This window comes from Gallinula chloropus (assembly GCF_964237585.1).
Source record: "Gallinula chloropus genome assembly, chromosome: 2".
In the NCBI taxonomy this organism is placed as follows: domain Eukaryota; kingdom Metazoa; phylum Chordata; class Aves; order Gruiformes; family Rallidae; genus Gallinula; species Gallinula chloropus.
In genome coordinates this window covers 16,270,886-16,296,574 of record NC_140086.1, presented here as the reverse complement: position 1 = coordinate 16,296,574, position 25,689 = coordinate 16,270,886, and the positions used below count along the sequence as shown (strand labels likewise).

The 25,689-nt window shown below is 40.3% G+C and overlaps 1 protein-coding gene across 1 annotated transcript; it reads right to left on the bottom strand.

Annotated features, from left to right (window-relative positions):
* RAD21 (RAD21 cohesin complex component) lies at window positions 1-24,356 on the bottom strand. Its single transcript, XM_084279850.1, has 14 exons — window positions 24,278-24,356; window positions 17,147-17,320; window positions 15,447-15,576; window positions 13,000-13,099; window positions 11,922-12,028; window positions 10,848-11,051; window positions 10,177-10,302; window positions 9,867-9,989; window positions 8,519-8,742; window positions 7,984-8,149; window positions 7,441-7,592; window positions 5,814-5,963; window positions 4,189-4,272; window positions 1-1,813 (listed from the first exon to the last, which is right to left on the bottom strand). Exons 2-14 carry the CDS (start codon window positions 17,288-17,290, stop codon window positions 1,622-1,624), a joined length of 1,902 nt encoding a protein of 633 aa, XP_084135976.1. The 5' UTR covers window positions 17,291-17,320; window positions 24,278-24,356; the 3' UTR covers window positions 1-1,621.
* Between the last annotated feature and the right edge of the window lie 1,333 nt (window positions 24,357-25,689).

Sequence of the window (25,689 nt, the reverse complement as noted above, 5' to 3'; positions counted from 1 at the left end):
TAACAGCTTATAACACAACTTTTATTAGAAAAGTTATACATAACAGCATCAACTATTTTCAAGAATATTAACCTTGAAAAGCAACAAAAACAGACTAAAAATGTGTAACAAGAAACTAATGACCTTTTCTATAATTAAACATTCAAGTTATCTACAATGTCTCTTTTTACAAAGGGGAAAATAATGGTTTTACAGGCACATCATGTTGAAAATAAAGCTGCAGTAACTTTATACAATTAAGTTTTCCAAGGATTATTAAAACATGGTCATCATGTAGTCTCAGATTTTTTTAAACATTCACATACTTTTACAGCTGAGTATACACTGAAATTTCAGAGTCCTAAAATTATTTCACAAAAGTGCCAACATTAAAACCAGAACCTTCAGTGTGAATAATTTTGCCCTAAAAAAAGTTAAGACAGGTTTCCATCATCGACATATTCACATAATTTCTGGTGCTACCTGGTCTAACAGTAAAGCTTCGTTCTTTATAGGTAAAATCAAATGGGACTGCTTTTAGAAAAGCACAATAACATGTTTTGAACACAAGAGTGTGCATTACTGGAAGAATTGATTCTCAAACCATAAATAGATACAAAGAGCCATTAACACGCTACACAATTAAGTGGAACTGTGCCCGTTTGTACTGTATATTCAAGTTTGTTGCCCTTTCAGTACAGGTGGAATCTGAATTATCATTTTTAGAACGGCAATCTGTTCACCATCGCTTATTCTTACCTTCGTATCCCTGCTTAATAAAAATCAGATAATTTACAATCTAAAGTCCATTTTAAAAAGTCTGGAATTTATATACAGCTCTCAACAAACCCAAAGCAATTTGATAACCTAAAGGTTTAAATGAAACGACCAGAGTTTTCATTCGATGTTTATTAACAGTAATTAGCCATTATCAGTAGTGGACCATAATGAGGTGATAAGTGAAAAGGAATGTTTCGTCTAAAACGCTGAACACGTGTCCTGTCCCGTAATATCATCGCGCAGAGGAAGTGCTTTCCACAGACACCCGTTTCCCCTTAGCACAAGGGCTACAAAAATCTGACTGCAAGAATGCAGTGATGAAGCAAGCCAACAGATCAGGCACTACTTTCCTCATTGGCAGCTGAGAGACCCACAGTATGCGCAATGATCTAGGGAAGGTGGGGGTAAAACCTCACTATGAGAAGCAGACTGAACATTTGAGACGAGTTTGGCAAAGTTTGCAATTGGAAAATAGGTTGGCCATTCAGGTTTACTTGTAGAGGCTAATAATATCACTATTGAATCGACTAGTCAAATTATGGTAAGATGGTTTCACTGATACTCAGCGTTACATGCACCGGTATTGCACACATCTGCTCTGAGCTGTTAAAACAATCTTCACCTGGGTCCTTGAGCTGTCTGGTTTCTGCAGTTGGAACTCAAGCCACCCAACCAGCAGTTTCACTAAAAATTTAAGTGGTAAATTTAAAATACAAAACCCCAAATAACCCAAAAAGAAAACCAAGGACTTTATACAGACAATAAAATCTAAATTTTCTGCAATGGTCTGGTGGGCCCTACAGATGGGGCAATACACGTACGCACTAGTGAAACGAACACTAGCTCTGTCGCAGCTAACCATTCATATGATATGAAATCTGGGACCAGGTGTTGCAATGATGTCACTGTAAGGCTCCTCCTGAGTCAGCTCGATAGCTTGTTGCTTTTTAAGTACCAGGAAACTGTAGAACTTTGCGGCGGCTTGTTTCCTATTCGTGTTTCTGCACAGCTCAAGCAAACTGATAGACTGCGCTCCAGTCTTCGCAAGAGCTCTCTGGAAAACACAAGCACAGATACCACAAATTACCTCGAGAACTACAACCCATCTAGAACAACCAGTGGCAAGAGTCTGCTTGTCATCACCCCCAGGACACTGTGATGGTCTGGGATGGTTGTGACATGTACATAAAAAATTCCCACATGCACCTTATCTAAATGAAACCAACTGGGCTTCCCAGAGACGTGTGAAAAATCCATCTTGAATCTGTGCAACTTAGAGTCACATATTCCAGAAACACTCTACTACAGCACAGGAGAAAGCCTGCTTATTTCTAGAAGTCCTCTGTCTGTCTGAAACCAAGTACCCAAAGTCGTTTATATTTTTTTTCAAAGTCTTGGCCAGATAATTAAAAAAAAACCCCAAAAATCCCTACGAAAACTCCCCAGGAAAATACATCTGTTTGCTGGCTAGAACAACAACTGATGTCTTCAATTTAAAACAGAACTGTCTGCTCTGCGATATCTACTAGATGAAAAGATATTAGGCTGGCCAAACCAAATTGCTGTATATTAAACAGATCTTAACTTGGAATCTCATTACAGACTTAATGTTTCAGCCATCCAATATGATGCTCTTTTGGGCATACAGACGAAAAAATGGGAAAAAAAAAAAGAAAAGCTAGACACAGTCCAGAGAGAATTCTGAAGCTCTTTTCAGAAACTGTGATGAAAGACTCAGAGAGAAAAACATCACACACCATTACTGACTAAACATCTGTATGCTTAAAAAATTATTTTTCAGCAGCAGTTGTTCTGGTTTGGGCTGGGACAGTTAATTTTCTTCACAGTAGCTCACACAGTGTTACATTTTGGATGGGAGCAAATGTTCTTGTTTTGAGGCAAGTAGGTTGGGGGTGCACAAAGCTGGGACAGCTGACCACAATTGACCAAAAGAATACTGCATACTGTATGTCGTCATGCTCAGCAGATAATGCTGGGGGAAGGAGGAGGAATGGGGCAATGCTTGTGGTTATAGCATTTGCCTTCCCAAGTCACCGTTAGGTGTGATGGAGCCCTGCTGTCCTGGTGATGGCTGAACACCTGCCTGCCCATGGGAAGTCGGGAATGAATCCCTTGTCTTGCTTTGACTGTGTGTTCCAGGCTTCTGATTCACCTGTTAAACTGTCTTTATCTCACTTTCCCTCTTTCCATTCCCTCCCCCATCACAAACCAGGGGGTAGGTGACAGACCAGCAGCGTGGGTCTTAGCTATTACCAAGGTTAAACCAGGACAGCAGTTTAAAACAATCTTACTTAAACTAGCAGAATTCTTGCAGGTGTGCAAGAGAACTAACTGAAATCACGTTAGTTCACAATGTAATCGGAAATAAATTTTTTATAGAGATGTAAGCAGCTAATTCTTACAATTTAAATCTAGTAACATTTAACAGAACTGTAAAGCTTTTTCTTGATTAATTGATTTTTGAGAAACTTAATAGAACAGAAAATACTCAGTTTACTGAAAACTCAGCAGCATCTCCCCCCTGCCCCGATCCACAACACTGGAACTTCAGAGATACAATAATGACAATGAGCTTTTATCAGCAGAGACAGAGCCCAGCAATTTCACCAAAAAATCAGGATACCTTTAGAAAACAGTAACAGTTTAGAGGGATGGAACTGAAACACTTCAGTGACAGCACAATCTCAGGAGATGCCAACATGTTTAAGGGAACAAAGGTGTAGCAAGCTGCAAGCTTGACTGAAAGGTAAAGGTAGCCCAAGAATATATGAAGTACATCCATAGAGACCTGTACGCAAACAGACAGCGTCTCATGCTGAAGTTCAAGTGTACACCAGGGATATTCAGTTATCAGAAAAAAGCTCTTTAATTTCAGCAAGCAAGAATCCATCCTACAAGGATTATCTCTCTGTGCAGACCGAAGCCACATGCTGCACCTCAGCCAAGGTCAGATTCAGCCAGTTGTAGATTCAGCTTATCATAGCATGGAAGTTTTCAAGCTAGCCTAGCCAGGAGTAAACATCCTGTAAAACTGTTCTATCCCTAGCCCGTGATGGGGTTTGCCTGGGTCTACAGCACAAAGTCAGAGGTGCTAAGGTTTCATTAAAAGCACAAGCCAAATTATTTTAAAATTTGAATTTCTGTGAGTCTGACTTGTACTCCAATTGCAGACATGAAGGTTGAAAAGCAGTTAAATGAGTACTCTTTCTACAAATGTTCTTTGGAATGAAATGACAGTTATATTACCATTTAATCAATTACAAGTCTTTTTTTCCCCTCTTTCAGGCAAAACTCTTATTTTAAGTCTGTAGTATTTCCTGCAAAGAAAACTCATTTTTTCCACAGATCAGAAGTGTTGGTAGGCACATTCAAAAGCTACTTCAAGAGAAAATAAATTGTCATGTGTACCTGAAGTCCGTGAAGCATCTGTTGAGTCCTCTTGTTCCATCGCCTTTCTTCTTGATCCTGATCACCCCCTGTGCCGTCTTCCTCCTGCAAGCAGCCAAAATCCACACATTTACAGAACAGTAATTTATTCATCCACTGAGTTAGGAAATGAAAGTGGTATTTCTAGGTACCACTGTAGCTCTTTCATAAAGCCAGAAGCTTTAGATAACTGGAGTCATTGGACCCATCTGGGAGAGGCAGGAAGACAGAGGAAGAAACACGCAAGGTGATGTACCGTAGTAAGGTTGCCTGCCACAAAATGTTACCTACCACAAAATGTTCTGCTAGCAGCTAGTAAAACAAAGTTCACTTATAACAGCTGAATGAGAAGAGACACTTCAGTCTAACCTAGAATTGCTAGTACCGAACACCATTATCAACAATGCCTTAATTTTGCAAACAGTAACAAAGCCAGATATGTTCTCATTTCACTGTGGAAAAGCAGGCTGTTGCTGAAGGCTGAGGAGGCCAGCTGTAACCCACTCCCCACACCCCGTGAAGCACTCACCTACTTGTTTACGGAAGGTGCATTGTATGTGGCTTTTTAAATCAGAACTTTATTTCAAAGCAGGTATTACAAAAATCACCACAAAAGCAACACATGCAAGCAGCATCTGTTCTGCTTCCAGTCTTAAGAACCTCAAACTGTGTGGGAAAACTGGTTGGCTTTTTTTTTATTTCTCAAAATAAACCCGTGTATTTCTTTCTCTCCATCACGTTACTCTTAAAGTAACATTTCTCTGCAACCAGCAGTATCCCAAATCGGTCAGATAGTTGGACTAGACGCTTGTTGTAGGTGCTTTCCTACTAAAAATACTCTATTCTAACAGCTTTTGACATTCCTAGGAAAATAATCTTGGCTAAAATAATCAAAGAAACATAGGGGTTGGAAGGGACCTCGAGAGATCATCGGGTCCAACCCCCTTGCCAAAGCAGCTCCCTAGGACATATTGCACAGATAGGCGTCCAGACGGGTCTTGAATATCTCCAGAGATGGAGACTCCACCACCTCCCTGGGCAGCCTTTGTTCATGTGACTTGTTACAGAAGGAAAACTTCATGAGTCTAGGCATATTCTTTTTTTCCAACAAGAAAATGGTTTTAAAAAACCTGATTTAATATTATGCATCAAATAATAAGAATCAATGAAACTTGCTTTGACATCAACAGAACATTAAACTTTGTAGCTAAGAAGCAACTTCAGTTATCATGTTAGGACAAGGATGGTTTTCTTACCAGAGTCCAGTTTTATTAAGTGGCCTGAACTATTTAAAATGGAATCATAAAATTAAGTTCAGAACTTCTTGTATAAGGCGTCATAAATATACATAGCAGTTTAATCCAACTATGTGTGAGAACAGGAAAACCCTCTAATTCAAGGGAAGCCTCTAGCTTAAAGAGGAAGGTCTATGCAATTTATAAAATGGAATAATATGAAATGGCCATGGCATAATTCCAAAATCTGCATTTCCAAGGGTAATAATTTCTCAAGTGAGGACTGAGGATTTATTCCCTACGCAATTTTATGAATCCAATCTCAAAACAGTGCTGGGAAACACACAAACCCTTTCTGCACAGAGTTCTTACCTCTTCTTCTTCCTCCTCTTCTTTCTCCTTTTCCTTCTCCTTCTCTTTTTCTGGAAGAATTTCTAGCTCTGGTATTAGCTGGCAGATATTTTGAGGCTCCTCTGGAGGCATTTCTACAGGTGGTATTTCCAGCTGTTGTGATGGTGGATGCTTTAAAGTACATAACACAGTAAAACCGATAGCATCAGTGCTTTATGGTACAAACAGTGCTGATGCTACAAACCAGTTTCAGAGAAACACAAGTCTCTACCTCTTAGCCATGTCAGAATTTTCATTCTTTGAAAAATGAAAAGCAGTTTGTTTTGCTGCCCATACATGTATTTTTAATATTTTAGTTTCCATTCAAAGCAGAAATTATAAGACTACTAACAAGGCAAAAGTCTTTCCAATAACTGCACTTAGTCCACCACCCAAATTACTGATCTCATTTCTTGGATCAGCACAAGTAACTTTAAAATCCCCCCATAAGCAGATTCAGTGCTACATGAACACTTTAACTCACTGGAACAAGACATCTTCAAAATACCAAAATGTTGTTCTTTGCAATAAAAGCATGAAGGAATTAAAACACTGATACTTTGTAAAGTTAAAAAAAATATGTGTGAGTGACTTTAGTGCTCAAGTTTCATTCTCAGAAAATATCTCTATCAAGAGAAAAATTCAGGAAAGCATTTTAACAGAACTTATGTAGGTAATTTTAGTAAAATTAAGGCATAATATTCTCCCCTTGAATCTACAGTTAGGTGTTTGCCAGTGAAGTTACCCTGGCACCTGAAACTGTTTCTACACATAACGTAAACCAACTAAAAATAGCTTCTTTTTTAGAGTCATAGAGTACCTGTATCACTACATGTACACTGCTAAAGGCTTGGTGTGCTCAAAGAATTCCCAACACACACCAGTAGCACGGACTTCAGCACAAACAGCTGATGCCAATTTTACCCAATGACATGGCAAAGAGGAGCAGCAGCTGCCACCCTTTTTAATAAGATACTGTAACATCTAACAGTCTCATTCTACAGTGAACAACCTGTTAGTCAAGAAACATGTGAAAAGTGAGGTTAAAATATGAAGAAAATGAAATAAACCAGGACTCTTCTCATGAGGTAAGCATTCAAAAACCACCTTTCACTTTGTCCATTTCCTGTCCCCTTCACAAATATACCTTCCTTGCACACTCCATCACAGCTCTTGCAGAAGACATAGACAAAAGCTAGTTTCTGAGTCTACTAGGAAACCTCTCCTAATGATCAGTTTTTCTTTGAACCTACAACCCTAGAACGAGTATCTTAAAAAGGAAGTCTGTACGGCTAGCACAACGCTTCCTTCAGCAGTGAAAGCTGTTTATATACGCTTGCCAAGCAGAGGAACTTGATAGCTTTCTAAGCAATACACTTTACTTCTAGAGGACTTTTTCTGAAGGAAACAATGCCCCTTTTAATCCTACCTGCATTTTAAATGTTTCCACTTAAACACCATAAAGATTACCCAGGGACAAAGATTCTGATACTGCCCCAGCATCTCTCACAACCCCACAGAAAGCTAGTGCCTCAAACACATGTTATTTCTGCTCAAAGACACTTCTCATTCTCAAAAGAAAACAAAGAGTAATAAGAATCTTACTCACAGGTAACACTGGCTCTGGTTCTACTTGCTGCAGTTTGCGTTTAACACCTGTCTGAGGTGGTGGGGGTGGCATAACAGATTCATCAATGTTGGTTCTGCTACCTTCCATTATTGATTCTTGTACATGACTTGGTTCTTCTATAATAGGCTCATCTATATTCCACAAAAAAAAAAGAAACAAATCAGTTTTAGATGTTTTAATGGGACCTTAAACCATATCAAGTCCAATCTACCATTAATTTAGAATCGAGCGCTCTGAACAGTCTGCACAGCTTTTGCAGTGACAAACAGAATTGGTACAGATGTGCACACAACCCAACCCAATCCCCATTTAAGCCACCAGATCAAACTGAACCTGCGTCTTCTAAGAAAATAAAAACAAACTATTTTAAGTCACAGATTGCCTACCAAGCTAAAAAAAAAAAACCCAAAACATTGCAAAGCTCTTTGCTTAGTTCATAATCTTTGGCAACAATATAAACCACAAACAAAAGAGAAAAATAAGCTCCAAGGGAAAGCAGGGCGTCTTTGACAAGACACAAACCAATGACATCTCGTTGTTGCTGCTGCTGTTGTTGCTGCTGCTCCTCTCTGGGAACCTCTGGGTTTTCAAAGTCTTTAAGGAACTCATCAAGGTTGTCAGCTTCTCCACCTTTTCTCCTCTTTCTTAGGTCTTCTGGTACCAAGGGTGTAAGACAACGAGTAAAGAGCTATGGGGAAAGGTTACATTACTCACTATGTGTCTGATCTGATGCACGTGTGATCTCAGTGTCCTTAATTTCATTTCAGATCAAGTAATTAGGGGCCATATGCCTTTCCCATTTTTTAAGTTGCTCTCCAACAGCAGTAACATTAAACAAATTAATTTATTTCTGTAACTGATGTGTATTTTAAACACCGGGATCATCTTAATTGTATTAATGATGTTTAAAATGATGAATACTTCTATCTCTATATTGCTATTCATATACATATATGCCTCATAGGCATATATATATATATGAGGCATATATATAAATATATGAGGCACAATCTGAATGTAGTCTATCTAGAAACACCATACCCCCAAAAAACATTACCTTCAGTAGCCTGTTATTCCACAAAGGCTGTGCAGGCAGAGAGAAAAGCTTTTCAACACCGCCAGTTTCTTTCCACATCATCAGCTTCTTAGTAGGAGGTGCCAAGTCCAAAGTAGTAACAATATCAGAGTAGTCACTTAATTGGGCTCGAATAGTCTTGCTATCCAGTTCTTTCACACTGTCCACAATCAGCTTTCTCTTCCTCTTTGCTTTGGTTTCCTTGACTGTTGAGATTTTTACCAAGTAATGAAAGTTAGCTCAAAAAGACACCAGCCCGTAGAATTCTGCTGGTTCTCTACAGGTCTTACTTGCCCATGTATAAAGCTGCCTTTGAGAATCTACGGTAACGTTTGCATTCCTTCTCCCAAAACTAAGCTGCAACTACTACAAAAGGACAAACATTATTAATGCTGTCCCGTAACATAAAAATTCTTCTGTGTAGAAATGTAGTTCTACTTAAGCTTTAATGTCCTCAGCTGCACATGCCTCCCTCCCTCACAGCTTGTTTGTCAGGCTGGTGTTCTTCAGGAGCAAACCCCCAAGACGTAAGCTCCCCCTGACTAAAGTCAAAATACTACTCCGAGCTTGACCCCGAAGCCCTATCTGAGCCTTGGTAGTGACAATGTGGATGTTATCTTACCTGTACCTCTCATCCTGCTCTAGAATGACTTTACCTTAAACTGCTTACAGCCTGGCACACTGCAGCAGACCCTGAAGCTCAGCAAGCGCTGTCTTTGGTGGTCCCACCTGACCAGCTAGGACCTCTGCTGATAGCTTTGCCACGAGAGGGCAGTGCTAGGGCTTTTTAATTGGTCAAGCAGTAACTCAGGGCCTGGAGTTCACTCTGAAAACACAGGACAAACTACATTTTTTCCAGATCTTTTTTTTTTTTTCAAAGCAGGGATTTGTTTATAATGAGCCAAACACAGTATCAGTTAAAATAAGAAAGTGTCTTGGATTAGAAAAAAAGACAAGGAACTTCAAATACAAAGACGCATCTCCTGAATTCAGCAATTCATTTAAGCTTGTTCTCAGTGTAAACAAGTCACCCCTGGCCACAAACAGCCTATCAAGAATTGTCCTGCACTACAGATACCGTATTAAAGACATGATGAGTTCTATTACAACTCACTGTATTTTAACTGGCATGTCTATCATAGCTGCAGTAGCATGTTGCTATGCACAGACTGCAGAAACTACTAGCTAGTATCCTCCAGGACCATCAATGTAAGCTGGTTTCTCTTCCAAGTGAGATGCAGAGTCAGCAGCAATGCTAGAGATTCACTGCCACTCCATCAAGCTAAGGCAGTCTCTGATGACCCAAGTAAAATATTCCCAAATAACTCACCGGTTATGTCAATGGGCTCCAGAGCAAAAGCTTCCTCTTCATTGGGAACAAGTGTGGTCTGATCAGTCATCGTTGGTAACGGTTCAACTGGATCTACTGAGTCTGGGCTGTCTGGCCCACCCACTGCCAATCAGAAAAAGTACCTTGTCAAAACATTAAAGAACCATGCTACCCTCCCCATCCCCTCCTTCAGACCTTGAAGTGGCTTACCACATGTCATACTTTTTAAACATGATTTTAACGAATTAAAAATCCCAATCAAATTAGTTGAAAACAAGTCATTCTAGATTCAGTCCTAGATCATACTCACTTGATACATTATCATCATCGTCCATATCATCATGGGGAGGTTGCTCTGGCATCATGACTCCACTTTCTGAGAGTGCAGGTGGGTCATCAAAAATACCACCATCATTATTACTGAGAAGTTTGTCATCTGAAATAACCATGAAACAAGCATAGGCAAATTCATAAAGAAGCAAAGACAAATTTATGATAAAACACAGATAAAGACAGTGCAAAGGTTAGATAAACCTGTACTTTCAAACACGCTTACCACTTATTTGCATCTTACTAGGTTCCTTAGCAGTCCACAGAGAAGTAATCAATACAATTCTCAACATACTAATTAAACTCCTTCCAAGGCTTTAAAAACAAGAAGAGTTGCATATTGACTTTTCTCAAAAGAATATTAAATATAGAATGGAAAAAACCCTGGATGATTTAGTTCTATTACATTTAAAATCACAGAATCATAAAATGGTTTGGGTTGGAATGGACTGCAAAGATCACCTAAAGCCAGCACTTAACATGCTATGCATCACCTATATTGGTGTACCACTCACAAACCAGAATTCCACTGCTAAAAGCGTAACTTAGAGGGACGTTGGCAACAAAGGAAAAAACCTCCTCCCTGCCCCAGAAGTAGTAATTACTGAGGCAGAAGGAAGGACAGAAGAAAATCAAATTTCTCACACATACCCAATATTCCACCATCATTTCCTTCTCCAAAATTATCATCTTTGTATTGGTCTTCATATTCCAGGTGATTAGATTTCTCGTTGAGGTGACTGGTGCTCTGTTCAGGTTCCAGCAGGAGATTGGAAGCACTGGTGCTCACAAGCATGTCATCTTCAAACGCACTACCTTCTCTCATCATCTCACGATCATCCATCCCAAAGTCACCTGCAGGAATATAATTTCACTACTATAAATTCTAAAGAATCAAGAAGCAAGAGACCTAGCTAATCAACCAGCAAAGGCTCAAATCTAAGACCAAACTTATTTTCACATTATCTTAACTGCAGAGTTAATGACAAGATGTATTGCCCAGCAATACCATGGCAAAAAGCATCCAAAGAATTATAAAAATAAACATATCTTGAAAGCACTCTATTATACTTACCCCAATTCCTTTTAGCAATATCCTACTAAATTTTACCTGCACTGAAACCAAAGAATTTCAAAGAATGAAAAAAAATGTTGTACCTTATGTCTCAGGGTTGGGTTTCATGCACAGAGGTCAAACCAATGCCAAATCAACATCACCCAGATAGTATTTTCAAACATATTACTAAATTATGGATTACATTATTGTACTCTGGAAGCTAGATATTTAAAACAACTATCTTTGGCCTTTGATTCAATCTTAGAACGTTGTCCATGAAAAGATACTGAATTAAGTAAACTAGTCACCACTGGCTGCTTCAGCTACCTTTTAACAGTTTCAGTCTGAAAACATGCCCATTATTAAAATGATGGCTGTCTGATATTCACACCAAGTTTTGAAAATTATATTTGATGTAGTACTTTACTAATTAACCTGACTGAATATCCTTCAGTTTTGTATAAGAAGCTAGATGCTTGCTGAATATTAGACAACAAGCCTTTTGAAAAAATGAACACATATAAACTAAAAGTCAAATGTATGGTAACACAGCATGTTTGCTGCCATTTGTTCTGTACTTTGTGGGAATTCCACTGTAATTGCAAAACCTTAACTTTACAGTTGTCAAAACTAGCTTAGTAGCACTTAAAAATAAATGAGATTTTTACCAAAGTCATTATCCTGGAGGATACTGATGTTGCCTACTTCTTCTCTCATTGTAATTTCTTCCACTCTACTCTGGTTCAAACTGAACTGCTGGGCCACATCAATATCACTTAAACAAAAAGAAAAGCAATTATTAAAAATTTCCATTTAAAAACAACCTCCATCCTCCCAATATCCAATAGAGAATGCTTGCTTAGATAAACGTGAAATTTGTTCCTAAAAAGCACACAGTACACTTAATTAATGGAAAAGCTGATGGTGATTTACAGAATAGAAAACACAACTTAAAACAGGAAGATCATTCAAGGTTGAACACTGTCATCCAAATTTGTGGTAGCTTCTGGGAAATTCATTTGTAACCTTTCTTACTCTTTGCTATGTTGGGGTCACTAATTTTAGAGGCCAAATTAACAACTGAGAACAGATTTCCCTCACTTCACCCTGAAAATGCTATTAATATAATTCACCAAAAAGTATATCTAGTAACAGTACCAAGTTAATACTCTGTGGTGCATTAAGGTACGTTTCGTAGAACACGATCTTTATGTAATTTCTAATTAGCTCATACTTTAATCTCAATATAAACTAAATAGAACACTAAGTAAAGCAAACTGTAACCCAGAAATTCCATTATGAATAATCCAAAAGGATAACATCAATTTTTTAAAGATCAAGAATTATTCAAGTTGTATACTTGTTATCATGTCTACAAGTAGCCCGGTTTTAAAAATTAAAAGTGCCACTACAGAAGGTCAACAAGGACATTCCCATAAAACCCAAGAACATATGTGATGTGCCTTGCGTAAGAGAAAAAAAGAAAATAACACATATCTGAGTTTTTAAAAGATTCTGCAAAGACAACTTTAACTTTGGTTAAAATTACATGCTACTACAAACTTAGAATCAATACAAAGATGATTGTGTACTTGCTTGATATGAGACTTAAGAATACAAATTCCCTACAGGTTTCTTTTTTTCATTCAGCAATCAGTTTGCTGTTCAAAACCAGGGTGTCCTCAACTAAAAACTGAACATATTTCCATGGAAATAAAAAATCCCCAACAAACAAACAAAGCTTACTCTAGATCAGGAAGTGGTTGGTCGAAATCATGAAATTCCTCAGGTAAAGTAATAGCATTGTAAGCAGCCTCTCTGTTTTCCTCAGGCAAATCGACAACCCCTGCAGAGAAGAAGACTCAGACATGAGTTCCCGTTCCTGACAAGGACAGCATTTTTCCCTGCGCCTTCAGCATCGTTCTCTCTGCATGAGCTTCTTGTATTTAAATTGTTGAACTGAGCCAATGCTAGCCACCTATGAAGAAACCTTAGATAATGTTAGTATTGAGATTCAGTCTAAATTCAAAATATACACCCTCAAGCCCTTGTACTGTTTCATATAACCCAGGAAGCCTCAAATCACTCAGTAATGTTTGTGTAGCACAGTGCAGAGCTGTGCAGCCAAGGCAGGCATTGTATTTCATCACAAACACTATGCAGGTACCTGCTACAAAATTGTTTTACTGCGATGCCTCAGAGGAGCTAGCTAGTCCTGTATTTTGGCTTGGGTAAAGCAGTGGCAACACAGTATGACTACTTTTGTTACTGGTCATTTAATAAGTTCAATTAGCTCTGAAAGTCCTACTTTTCGGCTTCTGCATTTAAGAAAGCTGGATTACCTAAACTGGGTACACACCTTCCCTTACCCTCCCGAAATGCTTAATCTGCTATCCAGTGGGCACTCTCAGAACATCACATAAAACAGTGCCTTTTTAAAGTTCATGGAAAATGCAGGTTCAAAGTCTTCTGTAACTTGCAGAAGATTTGAGCTCTATGCTCTGCCTTCACACCCACACAACACAGGCAATTCTGAGGTACAGATACTTCAGAAAATAATGTCCACTGTGTTCCCCTCTTCAACAGATAATCAAAGAACCACCGCCCACAGAGACCCAGAACAAGCATACTTCCCTAGTTTACTTATCTTGGTACGTGGCTAGGAATAAGGAAACCCTGTCCATCCTTTCATTCCATTGTATTTTTTACCTGTTGGTTGCTTAAAATATGTAAACAATTCTCAGAGCAGACAAGATCAAAACAATGCCTAAGCCACAGAGCTGATAAACTGAGAACAAAGACAAGTGCCTCAACTTGTTTCGGATCTTGTTTTAAGGCGCTTCATGCGCTCTGCTGGGAGTAAGAAAACTACATTGTCTTGTAAAATTAGACAAATGTATGTGTTCTCATCACCCGTGCAATAATAAATACAAAATTTGCAATAGTCAACAAATTGCCACTGAAAGTTACATAAAGTTCAATGCCTGAATCACAAGGTCAAGATGATGAAATTAAGAAAAGGCATTATTTGCCTTTTCTCAAATTTATTGTTGCACTGGCTTTCAAAACTTGCCTTTTAAAAAAAGTTTTCCTTAATTTCAGCTTTTAAACCTATTGCACTCACAAGCTTATTAAGGTATAATCTGATTCCACAGCTGTGAATATCCAGCAGCATCATTACCACAGCTATACTGCAGCTGTAAAAAAGTTTACTAGGCCAGAATTAAAGAAAAAACATGTGTAAGCTAAGTAATTAATTGCTGGATGAAAAGTAATTTCAGGTATTAATATGTCTCTCCATCTTCACGGAAAAATCTTAAAGAGTAAGTAACAATATGAGGGGGAAGTTGGATGTCACACATACTTTAAAGAAAACATCTTAGTTGTGCAGATTGCATTCACAGTATTTCCAGAAATTAAAATATAAAAATGGTTAAAAACCCAGTTTATTTCTATGTTTCTTTTGTAATTCATGGCAAGGCAAACTTCACCCTTGATGGAAACAAGCTCCCTTCTGTGCTTCTATTTAGTATATGCATCTGGCCCTTTACAGACTTATGACAGAAGGTAAAAACCATGCAGCATATTTCCATTTAACATCATACACCAACAACAGCCAAAATCACAACTGAGATTTTACTGAATCAGCACCAACAGGAAAAGTTTTCATTCAGAATTCAATTAAAAGCTGTTTTTCAGCATACAACTCAGTTACACAGCCCATCTGAAGCTGCAGTAAATAACTTCTTCTATAATCACAGAATCACAAGGTTGGAAAAGACCTTTGAATATCACCAAGTCCAACCATTCCCATCCTATGCTAAACCATATCCCTAAGTACCTCACCCACCCTTTTTTTGAACACATCCAGGGATGGCGACTCAACCACCTCCCTGGGCTGCCTGTTCCAGGCCCTGACATCTCTTTCAGTGAAAATTTTTTTCCTAACTTCTAATCTGAACTTGCCCTGGTGCAGCTTAGTGCCATTTCCCCTTGTCCTACCTCCTGTCACCTGGCTGAAGAGACCATCACCCACCTCTCTGCAACCTCCTTTCAGGTAGTTGTAGGCTGCTCATCCTGTATAACTTTGATATAATTCTTCTACAGGGACAGGACAGTAGAATTGCATACCTTCTTAACAAATACTATGTAACAAGATAACTTTTCAGAGAAAGCTTTATCTAAAGGCATACCTGGACGAAAAGCCATCTTAATCTTAATGAAAGCCTCATTACAGTCTGCAAGAAGATATTTTGCTTTCCTGTGGTAGATTCTAACAACGCCTAGTAGGAGATGTCCTGAGGTTCGAAGCGCCATCTTCACCTACAAACATGTACAACCAGTAAATTAGATGTAGCTTTACTTTTTTTCCTGTAATGAAATTTCAGTCAGTTTTGCATGAGTCTTTCAACATCAAATATCAAAAACAAGTATAAGCATCAGCAGAAAGATGAAGAAAGAATTCAAAATTCAAGATGAAACTCCACATATTATTTATGGATGATCTGGAAAATACCAATAAATTAATAGCACCTCACTCCAGGAATTCCCAAACACTGCTCTGTCTAGTAAAAAGAAATACAAAAAAAAAAAAAAAAGATGACAAGACAAACCCCATGTTTACATCATCTTTTTTTTTGGCATCTTTGCTCCTTAAAATTGGGAGGGGGGTGGGGGAGTGTAAGATACATAAATTTGGACATCCATAAAATACGGTTAAGTAAAATTTGGTTAAAAACTTCATCTTCTATCCTGCAGTTAAATGGATGGTGTGGGGTGTCAATAAAGCACTGCCACACTACAGTAAGTTTAAGTTCTTTCCATCTTTAACCTCACTGCTGGTATTATGTAATAGAGTATCTGCTGTGGGAACAGAAAACCAATTTTAAAAAATTCCATGGGAGGATCTTAAGTACTTCAGTCTGAAAGAGCATGAGACTTGTATTGAAGGACACATGGAATAACTGTCTCCCAGAAACATTACACCATACAGGGTTTAATCTCAAATTCTAACCTCTAAGAATTCGAAATTTTTATTCTCTTCTGTTTCCAATATCCCAGCTGATGAAAGTGTTACACAAAGTTAAGCATATGGAAGAGTGCCTATCAATTTCTTCTTTTTCCTAAAAGAATGCTGCAGCTCACCATGAACATTAACTTCCTCTTTCTAAATGCTTCAGAGCTGACACTGAAGCAAATCACTGTTCTGGAATAGGATCTCTGTGACTCTACTGTGAATTTTTTGTTTATACTTAGCAGTTCTTCAAAAATCCAGAATAGCATTATAGAAAGTTATATTTGCATCAAAAAAAAAATATATAACCAGAGACTAAAAGCTTCAAAAGCAAGGCTTTTACATTACAATGTAGTAGTTTTATTATATAGAAAACTATCTTCATGCACCCGGTAACATCACAAGCTACAATACTGCCGATCTTTTGCTGTAGCCAAGCAGAAATATGCTTTGAGCTTAGATCACTAGCATAAGCAAAAATATCTGAAGTATTATTTCTACAGCTCCCAGTAACAACAGCACTGAAAGAATGTAATCATATGGCCTTTAAAGTTACTTCCTAGAAAGCCTGGGCTTTCCTCTCTGCCAAACCCTGGCTTCTAGTTGATGCTGGTAGGTTAAGATACAACTCTTCTATTTATACAACACAAAACATTCTGTAACTCAATAGTGTGATATTTTAGCATCAGAAAATTGAGAAGAAATGACTCTCCAGAATCAGAAAGTCAACAGAGTATTTTCACATTTGAACAGATTTTTCCACCTTTTAAAAGAACAACATTAAGAATTTTGTTTTGGTGACCCCAACAGTTAACTTCCACCTCCACAAACAATTTATTTTCACTACAAGATGACACTGTATCAGGGTAAAATAGATACCTTTGGTGAAATGATACTCTCCACGCTGCTCTCCAGATTACATTCGAAAACATGGGCTTTGGTTAGCTTCTTATCCCAGTGGGCCGCCAGCCAGATTTTGGCCAGCGGCCCACGTTTGCTGAGGACAAAGTGGGCATAGAACATGGTCCCAGAAGTCTAAAACAAAGTGCAAACCTATAAAGAGAAAAGCAAATTTACTTTTTTTCCTAGAAACCTTCTTTTGATGAACATCCTCATAAACACACCCCTTACCCACAGTAAGCAAAGCACATGCTTGCTGTTCAGTCATTAAGGGCAGACTATTTGTATAAAATATTTTCAAAGCCAACACGTATAAGTAGTGGCCATATAATAAGGTACATATATTTACTGTAGAGGAAACAGCAATAAATTATCATCTGCATAATTAATTATATTATTTTTCTTGCTGGATGGTAAACAATCTTGAATATATTTAACTTCATAAGATAGCAAACCCATCTAATGCAAACAAACATGTCTCAGCTTTCAGACCACAGTAGTTTCCTACCATTTCCACTTCTTTCTGATCTAAATTTAGTAGCTACTACTATACTATACCTGTATATATTCTACATTGTTTAAATAAAACATTCAGAATTATAAAGTATGTAGTCCTAAACTTTTTGGATTTCACCATACTTTTTTAAACAGAAAGTACAATTATGTCTTCATTTCTGGACAGACGGCTTTCCATTACATTATCCTCTTAGTATCACTTCATATTTTTGTTCAAGCATTCATAAAAATGGTAAGGAAATTTCTCCTTACTCCTCCACCAGAGAGAGGACTGGACTTCCTTTGATCTACATATCTAACAACTGCCTTCTTACAGCTGATAAGATACCAATATATTAAACCATATGGAAGCAGAACAGCATGATAATTTATGATTTAAACATGCCAATTTCACGCATGAGGTAAGCATATGATGATTCAAATCAACTAGAAGTTGAGAAAAAAAGTTTGCTTTAAAGCAGCAGAAGATTCTCCACAAACAGCTTTTTCTCCAGCAATATCTGTAACTAGGGAAAAAGAAACAAAAGAGAACAGGAGGTGCAACAAGTGTTTCAGTTTTTCTCTCTGCCTACAGAAAAACTGCCAGAGGGAGTGCAGAAGCCCAACAGTAAAAGCAGAGCATTTTAACCAGTGTAAGGAGCATCAGTTCCTAGCCATAAAAAAACCCCAGTGTTTCCCAAATGTATGCCAACACAACTTCTAACCAACTGGGGAACATGTGGAAACACAAAGTGATGGTAAAAAAGACAGCCAGAGAGAGTCTCAGGAAGCTAATTCCTAAACCATACCAATTTACTTGTAGGTAGAAGAAACGAGTTTCAAAGCAGCTAGGATAGAGCTGTTGGTATTTATAGGGTATGCTTCACAAAAGAAAGAGAAGCATAGTTGTGAATACCAGAAAAATAAGTACAGGGGCAAGACAAGCACTGGTATTACTGGTTCAGTGGAAGTAAAGCCAGCCACAAGATAGCTGGGTAACAAACAAAAAATTGGTAGATTTAGGGGTAGAAAATACCCCTTTACTCTGAAAGTAAAGACCAACAATATTTCTGTGGGATTTTTTTTGTTGTTTTTGTGTCTTAATAAAGAGCAGTTGAAAGAATATAAAGGACAGGGAAATTATATGTGTAGTGGCACCATACTTTACACTTGTACCCACTTGTAGTTACCACTCAATGTGCAAGATGATGAAAGCTTTGAATTTCAGGTACATTAAACAGAGAACAGAGTTGTTTGGACAACAGAACCAATTATCAAGCTTATCTGTCTTAATGATACACTGGGCACTGATTCTGTTTATAACCAAGAACTGACACAGTGGAGAGGATTTAAAGGAAATAAAGACCATGTTCAGCTTCAGCAAGAGTTAGCACGGTAGATACAAAAGATTAAAACAAAAAACTACTCTTAGGAGTGAAGTTGATAGCTTTGAGTCATAACAAAGCGGACTGACAAAAAATTAAAATGACATTTTTATTTGTTGAGATTAGGGAAGGGGGGCTAAGGACAGCACTGCAGAAGGATGGACATGAGCAAGCTTTCCTAGGAAGCACAACACAACAATTTTGTAAGTCTCCTCGATGAAAGTTACTTAAAGGAAGATATTCTATACCCCCCTACCCCAGAGTTTTCTGAAAGACATCACACTGATTCAAAAGTCAGTTCCTTGTGTGTTTTCAAAGGTCTCACAATATGCTTTTATATACAGAGATATAACTTAGTGCAGTATTTGTAGCTTGAGTTGCTACACATCCATACACTGCTCTGGTAACAGCAGACCTGTAAATTACCTCTACACATGAGGAACAGGGGAAAACACAAATGTACAGTTAACAAAAACACTTGTATTATTCCACTAAAAACTTCCAAAACAGTTGCAAAAGAATGTACTTTGATTCATGGAGTCTGGCATAATTATTTACCAACGCTTTACATCCATTAAAACATGCAATATGAGCTGCACAAAACTTCAAACATAATTAACTGTAGCCCCAAAAATATACAGATTTCCCATTAAATGTGAAACATACTATTTGGACAACTTGGACAAACAGCTTATCACTTTAAATCCCAGATACCAAGGGTAATGTAATGAGAAGACAAAACATTTAATAGAGCGAAGAGGAAGCAGGGTTCTCCCAAAAAACCTGAGGTGTCAGGATCACACCAACACTAATGATTTCACAACTGTTATTTTTCTTTTAACCAGAAACATTGTTAACTTCTGTCATTTAAAGACCTAACAATCCAAGTCAAAGTGCTCCCTCTAAGAGAGCAATTCCTTAGCAATTAAAGAACAGAGGCTGAAAACAACTGCCAAGGGAAGGCACAGAAAAAATAAGTGGTCACCTGCATTTGTGGTCTCTCCTAGGTTTGACTACCACTCAGTACTGGAGTTATGGACCAAAGCTAAAGCTTGCCTGTAAGACTAATTAGAAGATTATACTATACATGCAGGTTACTTTTGGAGTGCATAAGAACCAAAACCAACTACCTTCTGACAGAGGCCATCAGTTTCTCTTAATCCACTTAATGAGGCCTTGATACAGCAAAATACATGAGGAGAAACGACAATCAGACTACGATAGTTTTAGTTTCAAAGAATGTTTTAATCCGAACTGTTAATAATACTTCTATTGCCTGGAGCACTAATTTCCTGTCACAGTATGAGTCTCTACCACTTCCAAATTCCAGCAGATGCTCTGCTCTGTGTGGTAATACCTGGGATATGGCAAATGAACAAATCCCACCTTTATGGTTCTGAGCTGCAGCAGTTCAGCTACTAGTGCTGAGAGCATCAGCACAACTGCTCAAAGCAAGGCCCAATGGTTGTTCTCATTCTCTCCTGATTTTTTTTCTTTCTTTACAGATAATCCTTTTCCTTATTTCAGGCTTTCTGTCTGACCTTTAATTCACAGGGCAGTATGCCAATGCAGTGGCATAAAAGGAGAAGAAATAGATTTTCTGGTATAATTTGAGATTGGGATGAATTAGAGGAATTAAGAGTTTCTTGAGAGTGGCAGTGCTCACACTGTCACATAAAACAGATGTCATTAGCTGCAAAAGCAACTTCTAAGAAATTTCAAGAGTAGCTGACAGCTGTTAAAAAGCTTGTAAATTAAGTTTCTGAAACTGACTGGACATGAACCAGAACATTAAAACTTATTCTAAGAATTCACTCATTTTTCTATCTTCCTTGCACTGCCCAGAAGCAAAAATAATCTGTACTCATACAACACCAGGTAAAGCCAAGTTCTGATCCTGTCAAATTGTGCTTATGAAAGATTTTAAACTTGATTTAAACTAACTTTGAGTTTGCTTCAATACACCACAATTATCCTCAGGTTCCTCTCACTATACTGGTCCTCAAAAATTGCATCATCTTCTTTGTAATATTTTCTAATATTACTAATACCATACAGATAGTCCACATGGGATCTCATCCAGCATCTGCCTCACATTCTCTCGTCCATGTATCTGGTGAGTGATCCTTCCAAAGAAGCAACAAGAAAATTGGGTCGATGCTACCTATGAGCTGTAGCTTAATCATCAATTCACAAATACTAAGTCTTAAAATCCTCCTGCATATTAGAATGGCTAACTAGCTAAACTGTGAAAAGCATGCTCAGGTAGCTGGAGTCCCACCCCTCAAGACATTCAGAAAGTTTCAGGAACTAACAGTTGCCAACACTATTGCAGACAACTGATAAAATATTCACCCTATTTTAATTTGATCCTGATTCACTCTAGTCCATTAAATCCACCTGCCTGTTACTGTATTAGGTCAGGTTATGTATAAACACACCAGATTCACAGATTAAGTTCTGTCTTCATTTATTTTATTGCCACCTGTTCTTGTTCCTGTTGTAAGGCCACCCCAGAGCCACATTCCACCACCCTCTAGCAGAGAGCTTCCATACTACAGTTTAAAAATCAGCCAGTCATTTTACTTCACTGGTTCTGATGCTAACTCCTCCGACCTCTCTTCTCTGGTGGTTCCCTCTCACGCATGTCTTTTCTTCCTGTCCCATCCCTGTTTATGTTTTGCTATGCCAAAGCACTGCGGGTGACACGGGGAAGAGTGAGCTCACCCTGTGCACCTGCAGCAGGCCAAGGTGGGCCTGCCAGGCTTCAGAAATCCAGGATAACCTTGATCCTCCAATTGTACTTTGAGTTCTTCAATTTTCACTCGTAATCCTTCCTGACACACTCCTCCTTACATGTCTAAACCTTCCCTGGTGTGGGCACTTACTAATGCTGTCTCACAGCAGGTTTCATTAGCACACTGAACACCCGGTGTCACCGAAAAAAATTAATCACAGGACCAGTCTTCAGAAACTCCACTAATAACTCCTTACAGCTCAGTGCCTCTTTTCAGCACTACCTTATTTCATCTCCTTGCTTCAACCACCCACCTTTATAATTCTCTGGTTAATCCTCATTTTTCTGAATTTCAATATATATTTTTTGTGGCACCTGCCACTTTACTGAAGTTCAGTGACAAGTCACCTCAATTTCTCATGTCCACAAAATCAATTACTGAAAAGATGAAATTGAACTGGTCCAACTTGACATACCTCTGATAAATGCATACAGCATTTTCCATTTGTCTCCTGGTCTTGTTTTTTTCCATCAACGTTTTTCCTGAAATCCTATGCCTGAGGTTGCACTACCCAGTCTGCAATTGCTCAAAACACATCACTCCTTACAGGAACAGCATTCACTGTTCTCCAATTACAATATAATACACATCTACATAACCAAACTGCTAGAACCAGCGTCCCAGTAAGCTACTAATTCAAAAGGCAGATCACTCAGAATTATTTACAGAGCTTGAGATAACTGCTCACTATGAACACTGTTCCCCACCCCACAACTCCATTTTCCTATCTAAACTCAGCAGTTATCCTGCCCTTGCCCCTCGATTCAGTACATCCACTCATCCAGTGGAGAAGAATCTTTTCAACTTTAGGCCCCATCACTACTATTCTAACTGCTGTTCCAAGACAAACATCCAGAAACCATGTATTAACTAGCTCCTTAAATGTATATAAATTGAGTAAGAACATATAATTCCTTATGTTACTGTCTTTTACAGCAGTTATCCCTCTTCACTGATTACCAAAAGAGTCCGAATGTAAAAGAAAACCCCAAACTTCCTAACCTTTTGCCTCAAAGAAGTTAAACTCTTGTATTAACTGGGGCAACTATTCTCATTTCTATCAGAAATCCCATGGTATCAGCAACCCCGGTGGCAAGACAACACTAATTTAACTCTGTGGCAATTTAAGTTTATTGTGTTAGAAACTTTTTTTGCTCCTCCTTTTATTCCCCCCACCACACTTACTTCCTCTCTGGTTAAAAGTTTAGATCAGTGGGCTTTGTGTTTCTAGGTTTCACAGCACTTCAAATATTTACAAACAAACCTTCACAAAATAAAATGCAAGCCTTGCCCTACTAATGCTTTGATGTCTCCCCACTGTAACAAGTTTTACTGAGGAAGATTAATGAAAGCACATGCTTATTGTACACATTCGTACAATGTGGCCTACATGATAACTTCTCCAAACAGTGTTTTCTTCCATGTGTCTAAATTTAAGGAAAAGTCATTTTCAGCGAAACAGTGCAATGCCTACTAGTCACAGTGACCCCAAACTTCCTCTGCTATTGATAAAAACACACCACTTTGTTTTATATTTAACAGAAGCCTTCCATTCAGGATCGGAGATAAATCTTAAAAACTATAGCAAGATTTATATCAGTGTTTGAAGCTGCTTCAGTAAGCTCTTAGTTCTTCAGGAGATAAACGTTTTAAAGGGGCATTTTATTTGCATATCATCAGTCACAGTGCCCAGAAGGTGGTTCGTATGTTACTAGTGAGGATTGCATGAACATTCAATCGTCTGCTTTATTCAAGTGAGAAGCTAAATTACATTAGAAAATAAAAGGCAGATGAAACGGTGCTCCCTTCCGCCACCCCAGACAGCGGCAGCCCCGCAGCTCCACCGGCCCATATGCCACCCAACAGCCAGGGACCTGTTACGAGTATCGCTGATCCCCAACCCCGACGCGTGGCTACCTCGGCTTCCCTGAGGGCCGTAACTCCCGTGGAAGAGGGGAAACCACTGCCCTTCTCGCGTGTGACCGCTCCAGGCTTAGAGACAGCTCAGCACGGAGCACACACCCGCCTCTACCTCCCCCCCGCTCCCCCGGGGTCCTGCCCGTGCTGCCACCAGGCCGCAGACGGGTCCCCCCGCTGCGCCCGACTACGACCCAGATCACGCTGACCAGCCGGCTCCGCGGCCCCAGCCCCGCCGCAGGGCCATCCCCACCGTCCAGCCCCTCCCGGGGAGCCCCAACTGCCGGACAGGCCCTCCCCTCCCGCTCCTACGCGCTCGTCCCCGCCGTGGAGGGCTCAGCCGAATAGCCGGCGCGGCCGTGCCCAGCCGCGGGGGGCCGGCAGCCGAGCCCGAGTAGGCCGGCAGCGCCCCGAGAGCCAGGCTGCGGCCGGCCCCCGCCGTGCTCTCTTCGGACGACGACGAGGGCGAGCCCGGGTGTCCAGCGGGAACGGGCGCGGCCGGAGTCGCTCCTTACCCTGGTCCAGGGACAGGGGGAGGCTGGCGTGGCGGCGGGCGAGGCCGAACTCGGTAACCGCTCCACTCCTCCTCCCCGATCCGAGCCGCTCACTCAAACAAACAAGATGGCGGCCGCAGCCCTTCCTGCCGCCCAAACCAGCCGTTCAAATCGGCAGGATGTTTACTGTTAAAATGCCCCTTCCTCCCCCCGGCCCGGGCCGCCACGCACTGCGCCTGCGCCTCACTCCGTGCCGTGGGCCGAGGGGAGGGCGCCCAGTGGGAACGGGCCGACTGCACATGCGCCGACTTCCGGCGCTCCGGGCCGCCGCCCGGGGGAAGGGGCGGGAAGGGGCGGTGGGGCTGGCGGAAGGTGGATGATTGACAGCGGCACGCAGCGCTCGGGGGCGGGGCTAAGGGGGGATTGGGGGATGTCTGTGCCGCTCCCCCAGGGTCGCGGCGCCGTCCCGGGGTCCGGCGGGAGGTGGGAGGGAGCGCGGTAGCGGCGCGGCGTGGGCCGGACACAGCCGTGGGGCTGCGGCGTGGGCTGCGTCCGATGGCCGGCCCGCCGTGTGCCGGCCCGCGGCTGAGCGCGGCGGGCTGCGCCGGGGTCGGGCCCGGCCTGGGAACGCGGTTGGCTCGGGGCCGCAGAGCGCAGCTTTCGGGTCCGGCCTGAGCTGCCCGTGGGGACCGGCGTGGTGGTGCCAGGGCTCGGCCGGTTCGGTGCCCAGCGAAGCAGGAAGCACGGCCTTGGGGGTGCTTCCCCGAGCTTGCCGGTAACCCGCTCTGGAACGAAAGTCTCTTAAGTTCTTTACAGAGAGAGTGGTGAGGTGCTGGAACAGGCTGCCCAGAGAGGTGGGGGATGCCCCATCCCTGGAGGTGTTCAGTGCCAGGTTGGATGGGGCCCTGGGCAACCTTGTCTAGATCATGCCAGGAGGTTGGTGGCCCTGCCTGTGGCAGGGGGTTGGAACTATGTGATCCTTGGGGTCCCTTCCAACCCAGACCATTCTGTCATTCTCCAGTAAAGAAGGCATCCATCCCCTTGGCAGCCTGGCTTCTGGAGGAGTCTTTTCTCAGAGGCACTGGGAAGCCTGAAGCTATGAGTACTCAACATTCTGGATCAACAGTGAACAGTCTTTAGCCCGAAGAGACACAAAATACAAAAACCTTATGAAAATAACATCTCAATTCTTTTTTTAAATGTGTGTAATTGGGCATCAGTTTACAAAAATAATGTTAGAATACCAAGAAAAATCTTCCTACCAAGGGTTTAAGAAGTGTTAACTGCTGTTTGTGATGCTCCCTTCAGATAATACTATCTTAGTGGATGATAACATCAACAGATAATATGTAAAAGCATGCAGGCTCAGTCTCTTGATCTTTTCCTCAGATACAATTTTGCAGATTTCAGCATTCATATTCATTCATAATGTC

What these genes read in the sequence shown, in the direction of transcription:
- RAD21 (XM_084279850.1), bottom strand. Translation starts at nt 17,290, where the DNA reads ATGTTCTATGCCCACTTTGTCCTCAGCAAACGTGGGCCGCTGGCCAAA. An exon ending in GCAACAACGAGATGTCATTG is followed by an intron (nt 7,593 to 7,983) that starts GTTTGTGTCTTG and finishes TGTGGAATATAG; the next exon opens with ATGAGCCTATTATAGAAGAA. An exon ending in AAGAGGAGGAAGAAGAAGAG is followed by an intron (nt 4,273 to 5,813) that starts GTAAGAACTCTG and finishes GGCTGCTTGCAG; the next exon opens with GAGGAAGACGGCACAGGGGG.